Genomic DNA, 19,125 nt, shown 5'->3' with positions numbered 1-19,125 from the left:
GGAGAGAGTTTATTGGCAGTGACCACCACTGTAGCCTCCACAGGAAGAGCATTGAGGAGCACTGTGGACATTGTGAAAGGTGCAATGTTGGGGCTTAAGGGGCAGCAAGGACAGTCAGAAACAATGCTCAAGGTGCTAGATTTCCACATGGAAACACAGTGAAGGGGACATGGAAGCTCTGGCGGGGAATATTTCGTGACTGGGTGGGGGCCAGTTTCGACAGTGTGCACTGCGAGCTGCCTTCCCTGCCACCAGTTGCCATTCTGTGGATGTGAAATGGAACTGGAAAATGGCTGGGACAACAGCCAGGGTGTGCGGAGTCAATCAGTGTCTCTTTATTGGGGAGTTTGCAAACTCCAGCTACATTCTATTGCAAACATTTCTTCTCACATATACAATGCTTGCAGAGTGATGTTAAATACAGGTCAAAGGAGCATGCCATTGGTGCTAGCTTAAGTAACGTTGTCATTTAGCTACAGTAACTTAAAAGGACAAAAACACATCCACCACTTCCGAATTCTCAGAGTGTCATGAGACAAGGGGAACATTGCTACATTGCAGTTTGAAGATGGACTGTAATAAATGCAATGGAAAGTGGAATGGTTGATGTGGGTCTGGGATGGGAAAGAGGTTGCTGCACAAGGTGTAATGTGTTGGTCACTCAGCTGGCATGATGCCCTCACTAAGTTGGTGCACATATTGTGAACAGGGCTGTACTCTGCCCAGTTGGAGCAGGCAATGAAGGGATGGGAGAGATGCTGAGGAGCTGGAGGAATGGGAGCAGTCAGCCAAGGGGAAGCATAAGAACATTGAGCTGGAGGAAGCTCTCCTTGTGAATGACAGTGTTCAGCTGCACTGGGCCCAACAACACAGACCAGGTCTGGTTGACCCCCTGTTCCAGTAGATGGGAGCTGGCTGCAGAAAACCCTGACAGACTACCAGCATTTCATTCACATTGTGACAGAGCTGCAGCTACATTCATTTTATGTATGTTCCATTTTCCCGGCTAGTATAAAAGCTCATATTCGGACTTGTCTTAATGTCTGTATGTAACGTTCCCCTAATGGACAGTGACAAGATACAGGTGTCCAATGGGCATTGAGGACAGGGAGGCAGTGACCTAGAGAGGGGATTTTGATGGAATATAGTTAAGAACAGGTAGATGGTGTGAGAATGGGGTTATATGTACGTGAGTATCAGCTATATTGGTTGCGTGCAGTGGGCAGCATGGCCGTTGTGCCATTTCAGTGATGGTGAGGGGCAATGGCAGATTGCAGATTCTTGTCTATGTGTAAAGAAGAGCTCATGCCCCAAACGTCGATTCTCCTGCTCCTTGGATGCTGCCTGACCTGCTGCGCTTTTCCAGCAACACATTTTCAACTCTGATCTCCAGCATCTGCAGTCCTCACTTTCTCCATGTGTAAAGTGGCCTTTAAAAGATGGTACGAGGAATTCTGATCTTTCAGTGGATATCTGCCTGAGTAGTGAATTGTTCGGAGAATGACACATAGTCAGAAGGGGGGTAGAATCAGTCAAGGGGGGTATAATCAATCAAGAGGGATGCCATGATGGTATGGTAGATAGTTAATGAGGCACGTTTGGTAGAGTACAGCCAGGGATCTTGCTGGACCTGTGGTGAGAATCCCTCCAAACATTAGCCAAAAAAGAAACCCAATCTCAGCCCTTTGGATTTTGTTATTTCCTTTGCAGGAGAGCTGCTTGGAAAAGCTCATCTGGTTCCATAATGCCCTGCCTATTCAGTCTGGCTAGCATTAGAGTCTGTTCGTTGCTAAATGGTTAACTCATGAGTGATCTGCAGCTTTGACTAAACCCAGAATTGCTAATCTGGCAACTAGGAATGGCTTTGTCAGTGTTGGCCATATCCTCAGAAAAATTTAAAATGCTACTGAACTTCAGAGTAATCAATGCCGTGAAATATTTTGACATCAGAAAGCAATATATAAATTAAGTTTTATTTATGATCTATTTAGATGCTCTTAAAAGCAGCTCCGAACTATAAATAATTGCCAAATGCTTGTTTCTGTGATGCCTATGAAACAGGTATCCTGTTAAAATGGAATTCTAAAGAAATACCATTTTAGTCATTAATCAATTGTCTCATTGATTTGAACTGACTGAATGCTCTTTGCCTAGTATAGGGGAAAAAAAACATGCTGAGGTTTTCATACTGTGTACAGTGACAGGAATGAAGAACTGTTACAGTTCCAGCCATGGCCTTATAATTCAATACTTCAACTTCCATTAAATCCTTCCTTTCTTTTTATCCCTGTCTCTACTAAGAGTCAACAATCATTTAAAAATTCAAGCTCTCTCATGGATGTAGGATTTGCCAGAGCAAATTTGGGATAAATATAGGCAATACCTGTACCAGGCCTGATGTTCATTGAATCTTCTAGACCTCCATCTCTTTATTTTCTCAAGTTATTGCCTTCTGCTGATACTTCAGTTACGTTGAATTCCACCAGTATCTCAGGTGACCAGAGGGTTAATAGATTGTCAGATACAATACCCAAGCTTTCTTTTAGTCATATGTCCCCCTGCTGCCCAAACTGGATAAGGAAGAGAGGGTTAGGTTGATGCCTTCCTTGAACATACCATTCCAGAGCGGAAACCAATTACAGTAGCTCTATTGTCACTGCCGTTGATGTCATAGGGTGGGAATGGGAATGTTAATCCCATAAGAGGAAAAAAAAGTTAAAGCAAAACGCAAATAAAATTGAAGTAATTACTTTTAGAATGCAGGAAGAAATAAAGCTGGAAAAACTATTATTACAACAGTTACGAGAAGAGATAGCGATTGTTGGGTGAGGGTGGATACATTGAAATTATCGTAACCTCCATGGCAACTCTGTGGAACTAAATAGTGAACCAATCATAAAGAAAAACAATGACTTCCCTTTTCATCAAGATTTCCTGGAGATTTATTTGGATACATTATGTTCTTCCTGGAGATGGTCAATAAAGTTATTCTTGGCTAATAACAGCATAATGTTCGTTTGTCAAATAGTTGTTCATTAGTTGACTGATTGCATTTTAAAATCATTTTCTTGATGTTTCAGCAAATTCCATAATACATCGACCGATATTTTCATTAGACATAGCTCATGCCCAACATTAAAGGCACTTGATTCTCCTCTCTTAATTGTGCCTCCTGCACAAAATCAAAAGGCTTCTCTCACAAAACCAAATAGCTGGTTTCTCGGTCCCAATACGTCCCCAAACCCCCAGGGCACCTTCCCATGCAATCACAGAAGGCCTGTTTACTCCTTGCCTCCTCATTACCCAAGGCCCGAAACACACCTTCCAGGTCAAACAACAATTTACACAATGTGGTCTCCCCTACTGTGTGGAGACAAAATGTAGACTGGGCAATCGTGAAACACCTATGTTCTGTCCACAAATGATCCCTTCCTGTTGTGTGCCACTTCAACGCATCACTGTGTTTCCTGGCCAACATCTCTGTCTCAGGCTTGCTGCATTGCTCCAGTGAATCTCATTGACAGAACAGCACCTCATCTTTCACTTGGGGATCCTGCAGCCTTCAGGATTCAATATCGAATTCAATAATTTTAGGGCCTGAGCACTTTCTTCCATGTCCTTACCACAAACCCCTCAGACCAGACCTTGTCATCACATGGGTTGCTTTCATCACAGACCCATTTTCACTTACTAATCATCTCCATCAGCAATTTTTCTTTCTCCCTGGCCCGCCATTACCCATTACTTTCTCTATTCAACTTCTGTTTTCTCTCTCTCTTTCTCTGGACTCCACTCCACCCATCCTTTTACTCCTCCCTTTTCCAGCATATATACCAACCTTTTCCCTGGCTACAATCAGCTTTGAAGAAGTATCACTAGACCCAAAACATTGCCTCTGCTTTGACTCCACAGATGCTGCCAGACCTGCTGGGTTTCTCTGCTCTTGTCTTAAACTAGGGTCCATCTGCTCATTCAGATGGCTATAAACAGATGAATGACATTATTTTTGGAAAGCTAAGGGAGTTACGCCTGCTGCCTTGACTAATAATATTTAATTCTCAATGTGTGTCACAAAAAGCAGATTATTTCATCACTATAACATTGCAGCTTGTGGCTCTTTGTTCATTTGCTGTTCAAGTTCCCACATTACAGCAAGTATCTACATTTCAAAAATGCAATATTGATTGGAAGATTCAGTGATTGTAAACGGCACTATAAATGGGTGGTTCAGTGGTTAACACTGCTGCCTCACAGTGTCAGGGATCCCTGTCCGATCCAAACCTCTGGCAACTGTCTGCATGGGGTATGCACATTCTCCTGAGGTCTGCATGGGTTTCCTTCAGGTGCTCTGGATTCCTCCCACAGACAAAAGATGTGTAGGTTAGGTGGATTGGCAATGGGAAATGCAGGGTTGCAGGGATTGGATTGGAGGGGGGGGAGAGGATCTGGGTGGGATGCTCTTTGGAGGGTCGGTGTGGACCCGTTGGGGCGAATGGCCTGCTTCCACACTGCAGGGAGTCTATGAAATGCAAGTCTTTTGTTTCACTTTCTGTGATGCCCTCTGTGTTGATTTGCCTCCTGACACTTACTCAGGAACTCACTAATGGAAACTGCCAAGTAAACGAGCACTAGTGTCTGTTTAAGTCGACTTCAATCACCAATTCAACAGAAATGGATCGGGAAAAAAATGAAAGGAGGCAAAATGTTTTGGAACGATTCATCAATTTATTACCTAATTCATTAGAATGCGCAACAGGCACATGATTAATTGCCAGCAGGTAAAAGTCATTGGTTATTTATGAAGCTTTGGCTTAAGTAGACTTAACATTTTTATGTCACTTGCATTTCATACACCTTTGTCAAAGCTTTCCTGCAAATAATATACTGTTTCTTGGTGATCGCCTGGCAGAGGTTAAGGACATGACTGTAAAATCATTCATTTGTGTCAAATCATTGGTGTAATGCGTTAATAAACCTTATACAGAGCTTGCTCAACAAAAGAAGGGAAAATGAACAAAGTGGATATCACAAGGAACTTAAAGGGGAAGAAATTGTACAGGAGCTACCTCTGTTCATAATATTAGCTTTTTTACTAAAGAGTTGGCTTACTGTAAATGTTAAAAATCACACAACACCAGGTTATAGTCCAACAGGTTTAATTGGAAGCACACTAGCTTTCGGAGCGTCGCTCCTTCATCAGGTGGTAGTGGGTGTTGTACTTACTGTATACCACTGAGCCACCGAGCAGCATGGTGGTTCGGTGGTTAGCATTGCTGCCTCACAGCGCCAGGGACCCAGGTTCGATTCCAACCTCGGGCAACTGTCTATGTGGAATTTGCACATTCTCCCGTATCTGGGTGGGTTTCCTCTGGGTACTCCCATGATCCAAAAGTGTGCAGGTTAGGTGAACTGGCCATGCTAAATTGCCCATACTATTCAGTGATGTGTCGGTTAGGTTCATTGTTCAGGGGTAAGTATAGGATGTTAGGGTAGGAGAATGGGTCAGGTTGGGTTACTCTTCAGGGAGTTGGCATGGACTTGTTGATTTGCAGTCAAGGAAACTCCCAAGTGGAGGTCTCTTTCTGATTGGCTGCCGAGCTGATATTAATTAAAGGAAACATTCATTACTAATAGAACAGCAGTAATGGGAAGAAACGGGACAAGTTTAATTTGACCAAAAAGTACCCAGCGACAGAGGTTGTGAAAATTGCTTTCCCAACTTTTAGCACGCTTTCCTGAAGATGCAGTTTTGAGCCATGATCTGATCCCACTGTTGACGTTGCTGGAATGACTAACAATAGAGGAGAGTACTTGGAGATCTCCATGTTGCTGCTACATAGAACTGTCAATATTAATGATAGTAATGGTGAAACAATCATGTTCAACTTTGGATGCCATAATTCTAGAGATATAGACTCCCATTTCACCAACACAACTACACAGTCTTTAGCCACTGTTACAGACTGAACCTAGGTCCTACTTGACCACATCTTCTCCATCATAAAAGCCATCCACTTGTACGTTCACCCCATCACTGTCTTTACACAACCTTTCTACTACTGAATCTCCCATAGATACATTTGTTAGTTTTTGACTCAAATATTCCAACAATAACCTCCTGCTTCTGACCTTCCACCCTTCTGAACTGGAGCTCATCTAAACCTGCTTCAAGTTTCCTAATACAATGTCTCATTCATTTGTCACCACTGTGTTTACTGCCCCATATTGTCTAACTCTATCTATCATTGTTCCTATTTGAAAGTTCACATCTTCCTCCTCAAACTGCTCCAAGACTTTACTCTGTCCTATCCCTGTAACTTCTCCAAACCTACAATCCTCCAGAAGCTCCTCATTCCCCAACCTTTGAACACTCCCTTTACCCCGCTTTCAGCTGTCTTGGTCTTGAGCTTGAGCTTTGGAATTTAAAATGTTAAATCTCTCCACCTTTCCTTCCTCTGTTAAAATAATCTGCAAACCTAACTTAGACTACATTTTTAATCATCTGCATCAATATCTTTCTCTTTGGCTAAAAATCAGTTGGCTAATTATGCTCCTGTGAAATCCCTTGGGATGTCTTCCTACGTTAAAGGCACTACATAGATGCAAGCTCTAGAATAGTATTATTTAACTTCATTCCCTAGAATGAGTTAGACAAATAAATGTTTTGATGGGGAATCACCTGCATTCTATATAGGTAACACTAAACAAACAGTTTTAAATTGCATTCTATATTTCTCTCATATGGGATGGATGAATGGAATCCAAATATATTTTGTTGTGGAGGAGTACACTTGATGCTCTACACATCATTCTGATCTTGCTAAATTATTCTTTTATTCTGGTTACCAGGGCACGTTGGGGAGTGGGAAAGTGCACATTTGGGAGTAAACCCAGTAAAATCTAACTGTTAGTATATTTGAGACCATCAAGAGCCATTATTTAAAGTGAGATTGTGAACACTTGTTCTAGCACCTTCAACTGAATCACTGAGACATTTTCATTTCCTAAACATGATTTTCTGCAGCCTGTCTGAATCATATTGCTAATCTTACTGCTTGAACAAATTAATGCTGTTTATTTATGACAAATAAGAAACTGCCTCATAAAAGCAGCAGAAAGCATCGTTCTAGTATGAAGCATGTTACCTATAACACACTTCCTATAATTTTAATCTAGCTGCCATTAGCTTTGCTGGATATGTAGAGGTATGTTCTGGGTAAGGCCAGCACAGGTTAGGCCATTGAAATTCAGATCTTCCTGAACAGCATGGTAATGTATTGACACACTAAACTATTGAGGAACTTGAAAGAAAATAGACTTTAAATCAGAGATTCTCTGCCAACGTTAATGCAGCCAAAGTTCTTTGAACATTTTTATGCCAACAGACTGACATTTCACTTGAAAAACAAAAATGCCCTGCAGAGGTTGCAGAGCATGACAGTCTCATTGACAAACAAAATTGCCAATTACTACAAATTTCTGAAACCAGTAACTGATAAGAGTTGAATCGCAGTTAGTCTTCAATGTATTTACCTGCTACCTATGAAGAGGGTCCTGTTCACTTTCAGTATCCGCTGAACATCCAGACTTTCTCCAAGACCGGGATTTGTTCCGGGGCCACTTCCTACAAAGGCGACACTCTGCCTCACATCTGCGGAGAAAAGAAAGGGTTGTTGATTCTAACTTTACTCTGTCCTCACCTTCTGATTCGTGGTAGGTTGAGATTTTGTGTTCAGCAGTCCACCTCTGCTCTCCTACTCAATCACCAATCTTCTCATGAGAGACTTAAATACTGAGTGCAGATGGGCTTATTGACCAGGAATGGCATCACAGCTCAGTCCAATTGTGCTTCCCTCATTTGAAGGTCAGTGGATAGTGATAAGGGGCCCAATGGTATTAAGGCCTTTTTTTTGGCTGAGAGGAACTCAGTCAGCACAGAACTGAACTAAAGTGAAGTATTCTGGTTTTTGGTAGCTTGGCACCAACATGCTGATGCAAATAAAACCCTAATGTAAGGAATAAAAATGCCAAATTAAAAACAATAAAAAATGTTCTTTCAGAAGAGATTAGGGTCTTGGAACATTTTCAGGATGGACTGCATAAGGAACCTAACTTGCACATTTCATTGTCTGGGAGAGTGGGACAATGTGAAGGGAGAGAGAGTCATAGACAGAGCTATATTCTCACCCATGGAAATTTGTAGGCCAATGTCAAACATTCCTGTTGAAATAACCCTTATTGCTGACCTCTACCATTGACCAAGCTATTGCTATATACATGCAAAAAGTATATTACTTATCTCTTGGTTTAAAAACATATTTTTCAATGTAGACAACATGTTTTTAATGTTAGCATTGATGATGCAAATTTTTCAAAGTTGAACTTCTTTCTTTCTTTTTAAAATTAGACAAAAATTAGGAGAAAGTGATGGTTATCACCCCATTTAAATAGAGTTAGTAAGTAGCCATGTCACTGTGACTGGCTGCCTCAGAGTATGTATTTTTTTTTGATTAGATTAGATTCCCTACAGTGTGGAAACAGGCCCTTCAGCCCAACAAGTCCACACCGACCCTCTGAAGAGCAACCCACCCAGACCCATTCCCCTACATTCACCCCTGTCTAATGCACCTAACACTACGGGCAATTTAGCATGGCCAATTCACCTAGCCTGCACATCTTTGGACTGTGGGAGGAAACCAGAGCACCCGGAGGAAACCCGCATAGACACGGGGAGAATGTGCAAACTTCACACAGACAGTTGCCCGAGGTGGGAATTGAACCCGGTTCCTTGGCGCTGTGAGGCAGCAGTGCTAACCACTGAGTTACCGTGCTGTCCAAAATGGCTTACGTGTAGAGCACTTATGGCGTGGTGGTCCTTATTTCTGGGTCAGAAAGCCTGGGCACAAATCCCGCTTACCCAAGGGGTGCTCAAAAAAAAACAGAATGGCTTTAGCTTGGAACAGAACTCCTGTTACACTAATCCATCAGTTCTTCCAATCAGTTCTTTGCTGATTGACTTCCTCAGGTGGAACAGCAACAGCCCTGCTGCTCTGGTAGAGCTAGAGAACACAGACCAGGAACATGGCCTGCACTAGGGGTTTTCACAGAGCACCCTCATTTTACAAGTGACTGAAGTTACCAGATTCAAGCCAAACCCAAGGAGAGACGTTTTTATGTGACTGTCAGAGTGGTCTAGCATTAACAGAATTGATAAAGCAAATGAAGATTAGAGAACAGCCATTTAATAAAGAGCATCACAAAATATAAGTACAAACACTTGAAAGGATTCAGAAAAAGAGATTTACAAGGATGTTGCCGGGTTGGAGGGTTTGAGCTACAGGGAGAGGCTGAATAGGCTGGGGCTGTTTTTCCTGGAGCGGAGGTTGAGGGATGACCTAATAGAGGTTTATAAAATTATGAGGGGGTGGATAGGGTGAATCGCCAAGGTCTTTTTCCCAGGGTAGGGGAGTTCAAATCTAGGGGAATTAGATTTAAGGGGAGAGGGGAAATATTTAAAAGGGACCTAAGGGCTAACCTTTTCATGTAGAGGGTGGTGCAAGTATACAATGAATTGCCAGAGGAAGTGGTTGAGTCTGGTACAATTGCAACATTTAAAAAGCATCTGGATGGATATATGAATAGAAAGAGAGGGATATAGGCTAAGTGCTGGCAAACGGGACCAGATTAATTTGTGATTTCTGATCAGCATGGATGAGTTGGACTGAAGGGTCTGTTTCCATTCTATATAACTCGATGACAACACAACAATAAAATTGGCTCAGCAATAAACTTCCGATTACCAACACAAATAATTAAACATGTCACAGTTCATTGCAGCCTCAAATATAATTGACAGGATTTTGTTTGTCTCGCAGTCTCTTCTGAAGGTTCAATTCATGCTGGAGTACAGTTACATGGAAGTTCTCTGTTCCCAATTACCCTCCACCAGAATGGCGGATACTGTAATTGGCCTTACTGTCACAGCTAACAACTTACTGTTGGGCAAACATTGACTGGGTCACTGGCTCTTGGTCACTATCCATTTGTTTTGAACTCACACGTACGCAGAATAATGAGCTCACCTGTGAGGATTGGTGGTTTGGATGAGGTACTAGAAGGGCAGTGGTTTAAACTGTACTCAATCAAGAGTGGGTTTTGACAGAGCTATATTGTGCATCTGACCCATATTGATATGGTTGACCTGAGAATGTTATCATTTGCCAAACAAAGCAAGAAACTGGCTACTTTGGCTGAATTTGTCTTGAAGCCAGTTAGTTTAGAAATGGAAAAGCAGGAGCTGATAATGTAAATCAAACTGGATTTGTAGGTTAGAGATAAGGATACAGGGAGTTCTTACAGAGTCAGCGTTAATGACCACAGGTCCTAGGATTAATTACATTTTCTGAGGAACTGGGGTGACATGTTAATCTGCATTCATAGAATAAGGTAATTAGATTGTAGTTCAGTGAGTGAAAGTAGAGTGGGAAAACATTATTATACGATGGGAGCCATGTAAAATGTGTAACCTTGATAATAATTGAAGCACATACGGTAAAAATGTATAATAAACAACCTTGTTTTTAATTGCAATTACTAAACCAATGACTGGCAATCCTAAAATAACATTGGCTTTTTCACCGTGCCTGTAATTATGATACAATTGCTTTTATGCATTAGCCATTATCAGCCTCTCAGACAGAACAGCCACTCAGTATTAAATCTCTTCATTTAAAGCTCATCACAAGAGGGAGGTTGCACCAAACCAAGCTTGATCCTATTCGCATCAAACATCAGGTGCCTACTTCCCAACAGAAACAACTGAACAGTTATCACCAGCATAATCAATAATACCCAATTTACTGTCATTAGTTATAATTTTCTAATATCCTACCCTCGCTTGAGGTTCACTCTACAGTTATGTGGTGAAACCCCACGTAGAAATGAAATCATTACTCAGTTTATAAATAATTTGTATCAATTTTGTTGGGCATGGTTCAGATGCCCTTCCTCCCCATCCCAATTACCCACAATATGTCAATTCTTGTAACCCCTCTTCCTCACAATGTTAAAGTGACATTTTTAGCAATCTCTTGCAAAAATTTAAGGATCTGAGATTTTTATAAAGGCCTAAAATTTATCCCTGTTTTACCCTAACCAGATATTCCTGCTTTCTCACCACATCTCTCATTACCCTCTCCCTCTTATAGAGTCAGAATCTTACAGCATAGAAATAGACCCTTTGGTCCACCAGTCCATGCTGAACATAATCCCAAACTAAACCAACACAACCTACGTGCTCCTGGCCCATATCCCCCCAAACCTTTCCTATTCATGTACTTATCCAAATGTCTTTTAAAACTTGTCACTGTGCCTGCATCCACCAATTCTCAGGAAGTTCATTCCACATGCGAACCACTCTCTGTGTAAAGAAATTGCCCCCTTGCCTTTTTTAAATCTTTCTCCTTTAAAAATATGCCCCCAGTCCTGAAGTTTCCCATCCTAGGGGAAAGACGCCCACCATTAACCCTAACTATACCCTTCATGATTTTACAAACCTCTATAAAATCACTTCTCAGCCTCCTATGCTCCATTGAAAAAGTACCAACCTATCCAGCCTTTCTTTATAACTAAAATCTCTCATATCTGGTAAATCAACATCCTGGTAAATCTCGTTTGAACCCTCTCTAGCTTAATAATTTCCTTCCTTCATGAATTTACTTACACCATTGACTTCAATAGATTTCTTTGATGATCTGTCCTATTAAAATATTCCCATTGTATGAAAGGAGTAAGAAGACTAACTTCCTAATAACAACTTATGCCCTTTGGAATTTGAACCTTTTAATATAACCGTCATGGAAAATGATTGATCTGTATTTTAAATCCAGTTACTTGCCTTGACCAATAATCCTTAATCACTTTGCCTAACAAAAATCCATCTATCCCAGTTTTAAAATTTAAATTGACACCAGCCATAATTGATTTTCTAAGTGTGTTTTTGCCTGTGTAAGGAGAGTTCTGGATTTCCAATAACATTTGTAAAGAGAAGGGAAAATTCATGGAGGAAAATGAGGTTGTCAGCAAAGAATTTGATTTTGCTCAGAGTCACAAGAATTGCACCACATTATAGCCACTGCCCAAAAGAGAACAGGCCATGGCTCAAACCTGACATTAGGCAGCGCTTCCAACAACTGCACAATATCTCTCAGCTCACATCTCCCTTCAATGGCTCAGGGGTAAATCAAATGCTATTGAACCAAACTGAGCTGGGAAGCTTCAAGTTTTATCCAGGTCAATGTTGACCTCAATCAGGGATGTTAGAAAGCTTGTACTTTCAAATAAACCTTTTGAACTATAACCTCTTGTGTGGCTTTTAATTTTGTCCACTCCAGTTGAATGCCGGCACCTCCACATCAGAAACAACCTTAGTGGTGCTCAGAGTTGATGGAGAGAAATAAGTTGGGTTTCCCAGTCCTGATATTTGTCCAACATTACACTTGGACATCCAACACTAATTAGGCCTATTGTAATCAGATATTCTGCAGACCCTCAGGGAATTTTAAACCTCAAGAGAGTAGGAGAGAAGAATGGAATTAAATTTCTAAAAGTGGGAAATCGAACTTGACTCCATTGCGTGTTGGCTAGTTCAACAGCTGGGTAGCTGGTTTGTAATGCAAAGTGGCAGCAGTGTGAACTCAATTTCCACATCAGCTGAGTTCACCACTGCAATATTCACCTTCACCCCTCATCCAAGACTGGTGGCCCCCAGGTTAAAGTCATCATTGGTTGTGCCTCTCCAATGAGGGAGCAGCACATAAAATCTCTGGGAGTATGGAGCCTTTCACAGTGAACAATCTCACTTCTGATTACCCTGGGTGCGTTGGATATTGGGTGAGTAACCTGTCCTCAAAAGTTTTGTTTTTAAATTATAATTTAAAAAAATAATTCACTCACAGGACTGGGCATCACTGGCCAGGCCAGCATTTATTATCCATCCTAGTTGCCCTTGAGAGGTTGGTGGTGAACTGCTTTCTTGAACCGCTGCAGTCCGTGTGCTGTAGCTACACCCACAATGCTGTTAGGGAGTTCCAGGAATTTGACCCAACGTCACTGAAGGAACGATGATATATTTCCAAGTCAGGATGGTGAGTGGCTTGGAAGGCAACTTGCCACTGGTGGTGTTTCCTACTGCTTCCAAATACAGAGGAACCTTGATTAGCTGAACGAGATGGGCCGGCACTGTTTTGTTCAGATAATTGATTATTCGGTTAATTGATTCAATGCCTTTCCTCTGGGACTCTGAGTTTTCTGTTAAGTCCACTCCCCGTTCAGGAGACTGGGCAGCAGCACACTGTGCGCGAGCCCCCCACCCCCTCATCCGCCTCCCCAACCGCGTCCAACACTGCCACCCCGTCTGACCCCACCCACCATCTGACCCCTGTCCATGGCCCCACTCCCATGTCTGTCCCGGCCACCACCCCCCTTCCCCGCCCGCCCCCTCACCCCTTCTCCGGGGCAGCCATACTGAACACCAACAGTAAGATTGCTGCTGCCTTTGTGCGGCGTCTCTCTCTCTCTCTCACACACACACACGAGACAGAGAGAGAGAGTGGGTGGTCAGTCATTTTAGACTGTGCTTGGGCTCCCATCGATGTCCAGGATTGTTGTCAGCAGCATTTCAGTAAGCCAGGTTCATTTTTAGTCTTTGTAAACAAAAGACAGCAGTGTTGGAACCACATCTTTGATGTAATGGTTCTATCAGGTCCTCAAGATCTTCCTCGGAAAATCCGAAATTCAGATAATCGATATTCAGACAATCGAGATTCCTCTGTAAACCTATTAAACTATAACCTGGCGTTGTGTGATTTTTAACTTTGTTCGCCCCAGTCCTCCACATTATGACTGAATAGATTGAAACACCGTGTTGCAGTGCTGAATGGCTTGGGCAAATGTTAAATGCCCTGTTGAGGCTCACTCATGCTGTGTATCCATTTGAAATTCTTAGGTGATAAACTGTCACCACAGGGTAAACATAATGAATCTGAAAATGCATGGGTGGAAATGAAAAATTTTAAGGGAAATATGTATTTCAGTCAACTAATTTATTGATACTAAATTAATTAATTCATAACTGCATATCAATTGCCAGAGATAGGGTAGCTTTACAGCAAAAGAGGGTAGATTTCCCAACCCCACAGACTCCAGAGTCTACTCATTAAAATTTCACATCTGTTCACCACGTTAACACAATGCATTACTGACACACACCAAAGGTGTTTTTAAAACCATAACAATCAGAATCAGAACTGGACAGGACCTCACAAGGGCCTCATTCAACTGGAATTTACATAACTCAAAACTAAACACACAAACACAACCAAGAAGAATGTTGCTAAGAGATTTAATTTCAGTCTTGTGTGTTTTATTGGGTGAATTCACAAGGTCACTGCCCAGCAACGCTGCTCTGAATCAGTTCCAATAATCAACAACCCGAAGCATTATTAGGAACTGTATATGGGTGCAAATTCCAATTGCACTATAAAGAATGCAATTATAACAAGAGAATTAGCTGATGAGGGTCATTTATATTCATTGCAATGCAGTCAAACTTTACTCATGTTTAACAGAATTGGAACGACTCTTATGCATGTAATATAATCCTGATTCGTTGCCAAAGATGTCACAAAGCACAATGGGGTAATTTCCTGAAAATTTATTTAAATTACCCCTATTGACCACAGTAATTAATAAGCAAACATCTGTGCAGCCAAATAAATGTTTGAGTTAAATCTATTTGAAGATGCATATACGACAGGTGACATGTTAAAAAAAATCCTAAATGTAGTTTTATTTGCACAATGGAGTTTTTTTTATGTCTCTGCATCTAGGATGGATACAGATGTACTTTCACCGATCCAGCAGGAATGAAGTCTAGCTGAAGGAATCAGAAGACCCAGCTTTAACTTGCATTCATGTTTCAAGTGGAGCTCTATGTTTGAAGCATAGGATTCATGAATTTATTTTGTTGTTAGACTCGGAGACAGGAAAGATTGCAGATGCTGGTAGCCAGAGTCAATAGATGTGAAGCTGGAAAAGCACAGCATCCGAGGAGCAGGAAAGTCAACGTTTCGAGTTGAAACCCTTTGTCAGGACACGTTGTCGCTATACTGTCCTTTCCAGGAGATATCAATAAGGTGCAGTTTTCTGACTAACTTCAATTCACTTTATTGCACTCAGAGTCACTGTGGTCAATCGTAACATTACAACCACTGCCAGGATGAAAACAGGACATGGAACAAATCTGACACCAGGCAGTGTTGCCATCAACTAACAGGGTCGATTGAATAACAACGAAAATCTCAACTATCTTCTCCAGATGGGACATCAAAAACACTATTTGCTTAGCTAAAGGTTCCCTTCAATGGATTGCAGTAAAAAGTATGTTATTGAACTAAACAGAGTTGGCAAGCTTCAAGTTTTACACAGCTCAATGCTGAATTCGGTCAGGGATGTTAGAAATAACCTCAGTGCTGATGGAGAGAAATAAACTGGGTTCATACTTCTGATATTTCTCCAATGTTACACTTAGATGTCTAGCAGGTACTGAGTCTATTTTAATAAGAAATTCTGCAATACTCAGGGGGAATTTTAAACCAGAATAGGGTAGGAGAGAGGGGTGGAATTAAAAGTCTTAAAATGGGAAACTTAACTTGGGAGTTGGTTGACGAGACAGCTGGTTTGTGGTCCAGAACAATGTGAGTTCAATTGCTGAGTTCACGACCGTATTCTGCAACTTCACCCCTCACCTGAGGTGTGGTGACCTCCAGGTTAAACTCATCACTGACTGTGTCTCTCTAATGAGGGAGCAGCCTGTAAACCCTCTGGGACAATGAAATCTTTCATGGTGAAGAATCTCACTTTTGATTACCCTGTTGTAAACTGCTCTCAAGAATCGGGTTAGGAATTATAACATGCTAATTCTAATCAACTTCAGATTTCGGCAGCCATTTGCAATTTAATGGTTGACTTTCTCAGGGTTGGGAAATGCAACACCTAAAAAGAGGCAGAAGCTGCTGGAAGTGACCTCCATTCATTTTCCCTGTGATCTGAGTAGATTAGATTCCCTACAGTGTGGAAACAAGCCCTTCAGCCCAACAAGTCCACACTGACACTCCGAAGAGTAACCCCCCGCCCCCCCCGACTAATGCACCTAACACTATGGGCAATTTAGCGTGGCCAATTCACCTGACCTGCACATCTTTGGACTGTGGGAGGAAACCGGAGCACCCGGAGGAAACCCACGCAGACACAGGGAGAATGTGCAAACTCCACACAGACAGTTACCTGAGGCTGGAATCGAACCTGGGACCGTGGTGCTGTGAGGCAGCAGTGCCAACCACTGAGCCGCCTTGCCGCCCACATCTCTTATCTCTCCTACCACAATGGCCCTGTCTATCTCTCAGGCTGGCCTTTCTGACTGACAGTCATTTGGCTTGTCAGCCTGCCCGTAAAATAGAGGCAAATAAGGTCCCTTCTTCCCCCCACGAACCCACCCACTCCTGGCCGAGTAGGTGAAAAGCATTCCTGTTCATTTCATATCTTATCATGTCAGGGTTCTTATTATGTAGATGCAGGAATCTTAAAAGTTCCAAGCAGTTGTGCATCATACTACAGTGTGGACCAGCTCTTCAAAAAGATGGTGGAACTAAAACAGCCACAAATAATGAACACGAGTGAGCACTTTCTTAATAATGTGTCCCAGTGCTATTCATTAACCAATGCTTGTGAGAGACTTAGGCTATACATGCACAGATTTCCTCCCCTGCCATTTAAGAGAACACTTAGCACTACTTGCCCTGACCATACAGCAACAATCAGGTACCTGATGTGCAGGGAATTATATTAAAATCTATATTGTGACAGTTTGTAGCTCAAAGTAATGGAACACAAACATTTTGTGTTCCTTGAATTGTCAGAAAGATATTACCTCTGGTGATTGGATAAAGTTTTAATACAACATTGACTTAAAATACGATAAAGATTGTGAAAGAAACTCAAATTAATCTGCAAAAGTGGCAAATTAAATAGGCATTCATAATTATTGTCATGTTTGTTACTGTGGTGGCAATGGGAGTAATTTGAGAGGACAAATCAAGTGTATCAAACATGTTACAATACACAGTATACGACTCCATTGATCAAGTACATTTCTTTAATATAATGTTCCAGTGCATGTCCACTAAAAAGCTCAGTCCCTACACTGGCCATCACGTAGCCTGCCTTTCACTTTTCAGCTCTTTGTTACCCTATTCCGACAACAGTTCTGTCAGAGGTCAACATAGGACACGAAGGTCAAAGGAAATCACACAGCCTATTGTGGGCTTTAAAATAGTTCCCACCCTTTAAGTCCACCCATAACTCAAAGCATATATGTAAATAAGTCCTGTAACATTTCCACCATCTCCTCATGTCACCATTTATAGTGTTCTGGCTCACGTCTATCATATATATTTCCATTAGTTCATTTGAAATTCATCAGACTATGTTTGAAGCCCCTTAATTTAACAATGATGCATTGCCCAAACCTGTCAATAAAACAAAGCCTCACTTCACTGTGGAATGCCACTCCCCCAAGGTCATGACTTGTTGCTGTTGAGTGAGCACCTTCCCACAATAAATAGAGCAAATACAACTCTCAGGCAGTGAATGAGAAGCTGTGTGAGTGATGAGAAGGCTTTTTAAGGTATGAATTCAAGAGGTCATTTATCTGATATCATGGCAGGGTGGTCTTTGCCTGAACAGTGAACGAGCAGCGTGGACAATGAACTAAGGTCAAGCACTCTTCGTAGCATCTCCATAAAATTCCTCAGGATTAAACCTAGACTCAAAACTGACAGACCATGTCAGATGAAAGGAAGGTGTGGCTGCCTGTCTCATCCTTTAGGAGTGATTAATTGGCCTTTGTAGATTTATTTTTGAAGTTGCAGATTCTTTCCATTTGAGTGGGTGAGAAATGTTGTGCCTACATTTAGATATTTAGTTGTGAGGGATGCTTGAGGGGAAATATATTTGAAAGGTTAAAGAAATGAGGGATTTGTGGAGAAATGTGAAGGTTTCCATGTTCAAAACATCAGCCTTCATCATTGCTGCCACTTCCAGAATTCACCACTTCAGACATTTTACCCTCCCTTCCCCTCAAAGGGACCAATCTCTTCTCAACCATCCCCAGTATCTTGACATTTCCCCATGGCAGCTTGCAGGAGCTGCAACACTGGCTCTTCAACCTCCCCTCTCCCCACTCACTCCCTTCAAAACCTCACTCACTCCCTCCAGGTGAAGCAGTCTTCTTTCAATTCAGTATCCTGCATTTGCTGCTGACAGTGAGGTTCTTTCAACACTGGTGAGACCAATACAGTTCAGAAGCTTGATCCTGAGCTTCAGTTGCTCACCATTTTAATTCACCACCTTGACCTCAAGCTCAACAACTATAGTATTCTAGTAAAATTCAATACAAATTCAAGGGATGACACTTCAACTATGCTTTACAGCCTTTAGACTCAACATTGAATTCATCAGTTCCAGACCATGAACCCTATCTTCCATTTGGATTCTGTTCTTTTTGCAGTTCTGGATTAAACCTTGTATTTTTAATTTTTGTTTTTGTATGGAAAGAGGGCATTATTCTGCCATACTCTCTCACACCAAACAAGTGTGTTGTCTCTTTATTGCAACCATTACCACTCCCTTTGTTTTTAATTTAGGACACCTTTATCATTTAGATTAGATTGCTTACAGTGTGGAAACAGGCCCTTCGGCCCAACAAGCCCACACCGACCAGCCGAAGCGCAACCCACCCAGACCCATTTACCCCTTCACCTAACACTACGGGCAATTTATGGCCAATTCACCTAACCTTCACATTTTTGGACTGTGGAAGGAAATCGGAGCACCCGGAGGAAACCTGCGCAGATACGGGGAGAATGTGCAAACTCCACACAGTCAGTCGCCTGAGGCAGGAATTGAACCCGAGTCTCTGGCGCTGTGAGGCAGCAGTGCTAACCACTGTGCCACCGTGCCGCCCACATTGCTCCTGCCCTCTACACTATCCCTGACCTTCTTTTGTTC

General features: G+C 41.9%; 1 protein-coding gene across 3 annotated transcripts in view; it reads right to left on the bottom strand.

Annotated features, from left to right (window-relative positions):
- sema6bb (sema domain, transmembrane domain (TM), and cytoplasmic domain, (semaphorin) 6Bb) overlaps nucleotides 1-19,125 on the bottom strand; it is a 554,928-nt gene that overhangs the window by 257,835 nt on the left and 277,968 nt on the right. For all 3 annotated transcript variants that reach the window (XM_043720975.2, XM_043720977.2, XM_043720976.2), the window contains one exon: nucleotides 7,534-7,651. In XM_043720975.2, the coding sequence (XP_043576910.2) occupies nucleotides 7,534-7,651 (118 nt within the window). The remainder of the gene's footprint in view (nucleotides 1-7,533; nucleotides 7,652-19,125) is intronic.

Source organism: Chiloscyllium plagiosum, unplaced genomic scaffold (assembly GCF_037043375.1).
Source record: "Chiloscyllium plagiosum isolate Xiang-an unplaced genomic scaffold, Cpla_swu_hap1 HiC_scaffold_28, whole genome shotgun sequence".
NCBI classification, from domain to species: Eukaryota; Metazoa; Chordata; class Chondrichthyes; order Orectolobiformes; family Hemiscylliidae; genus Chiloscyllium; species Chiloscyllium plagiosum.
This window is presented reverse-complemented; position numbering and strand designations above follow the sequence as displayed.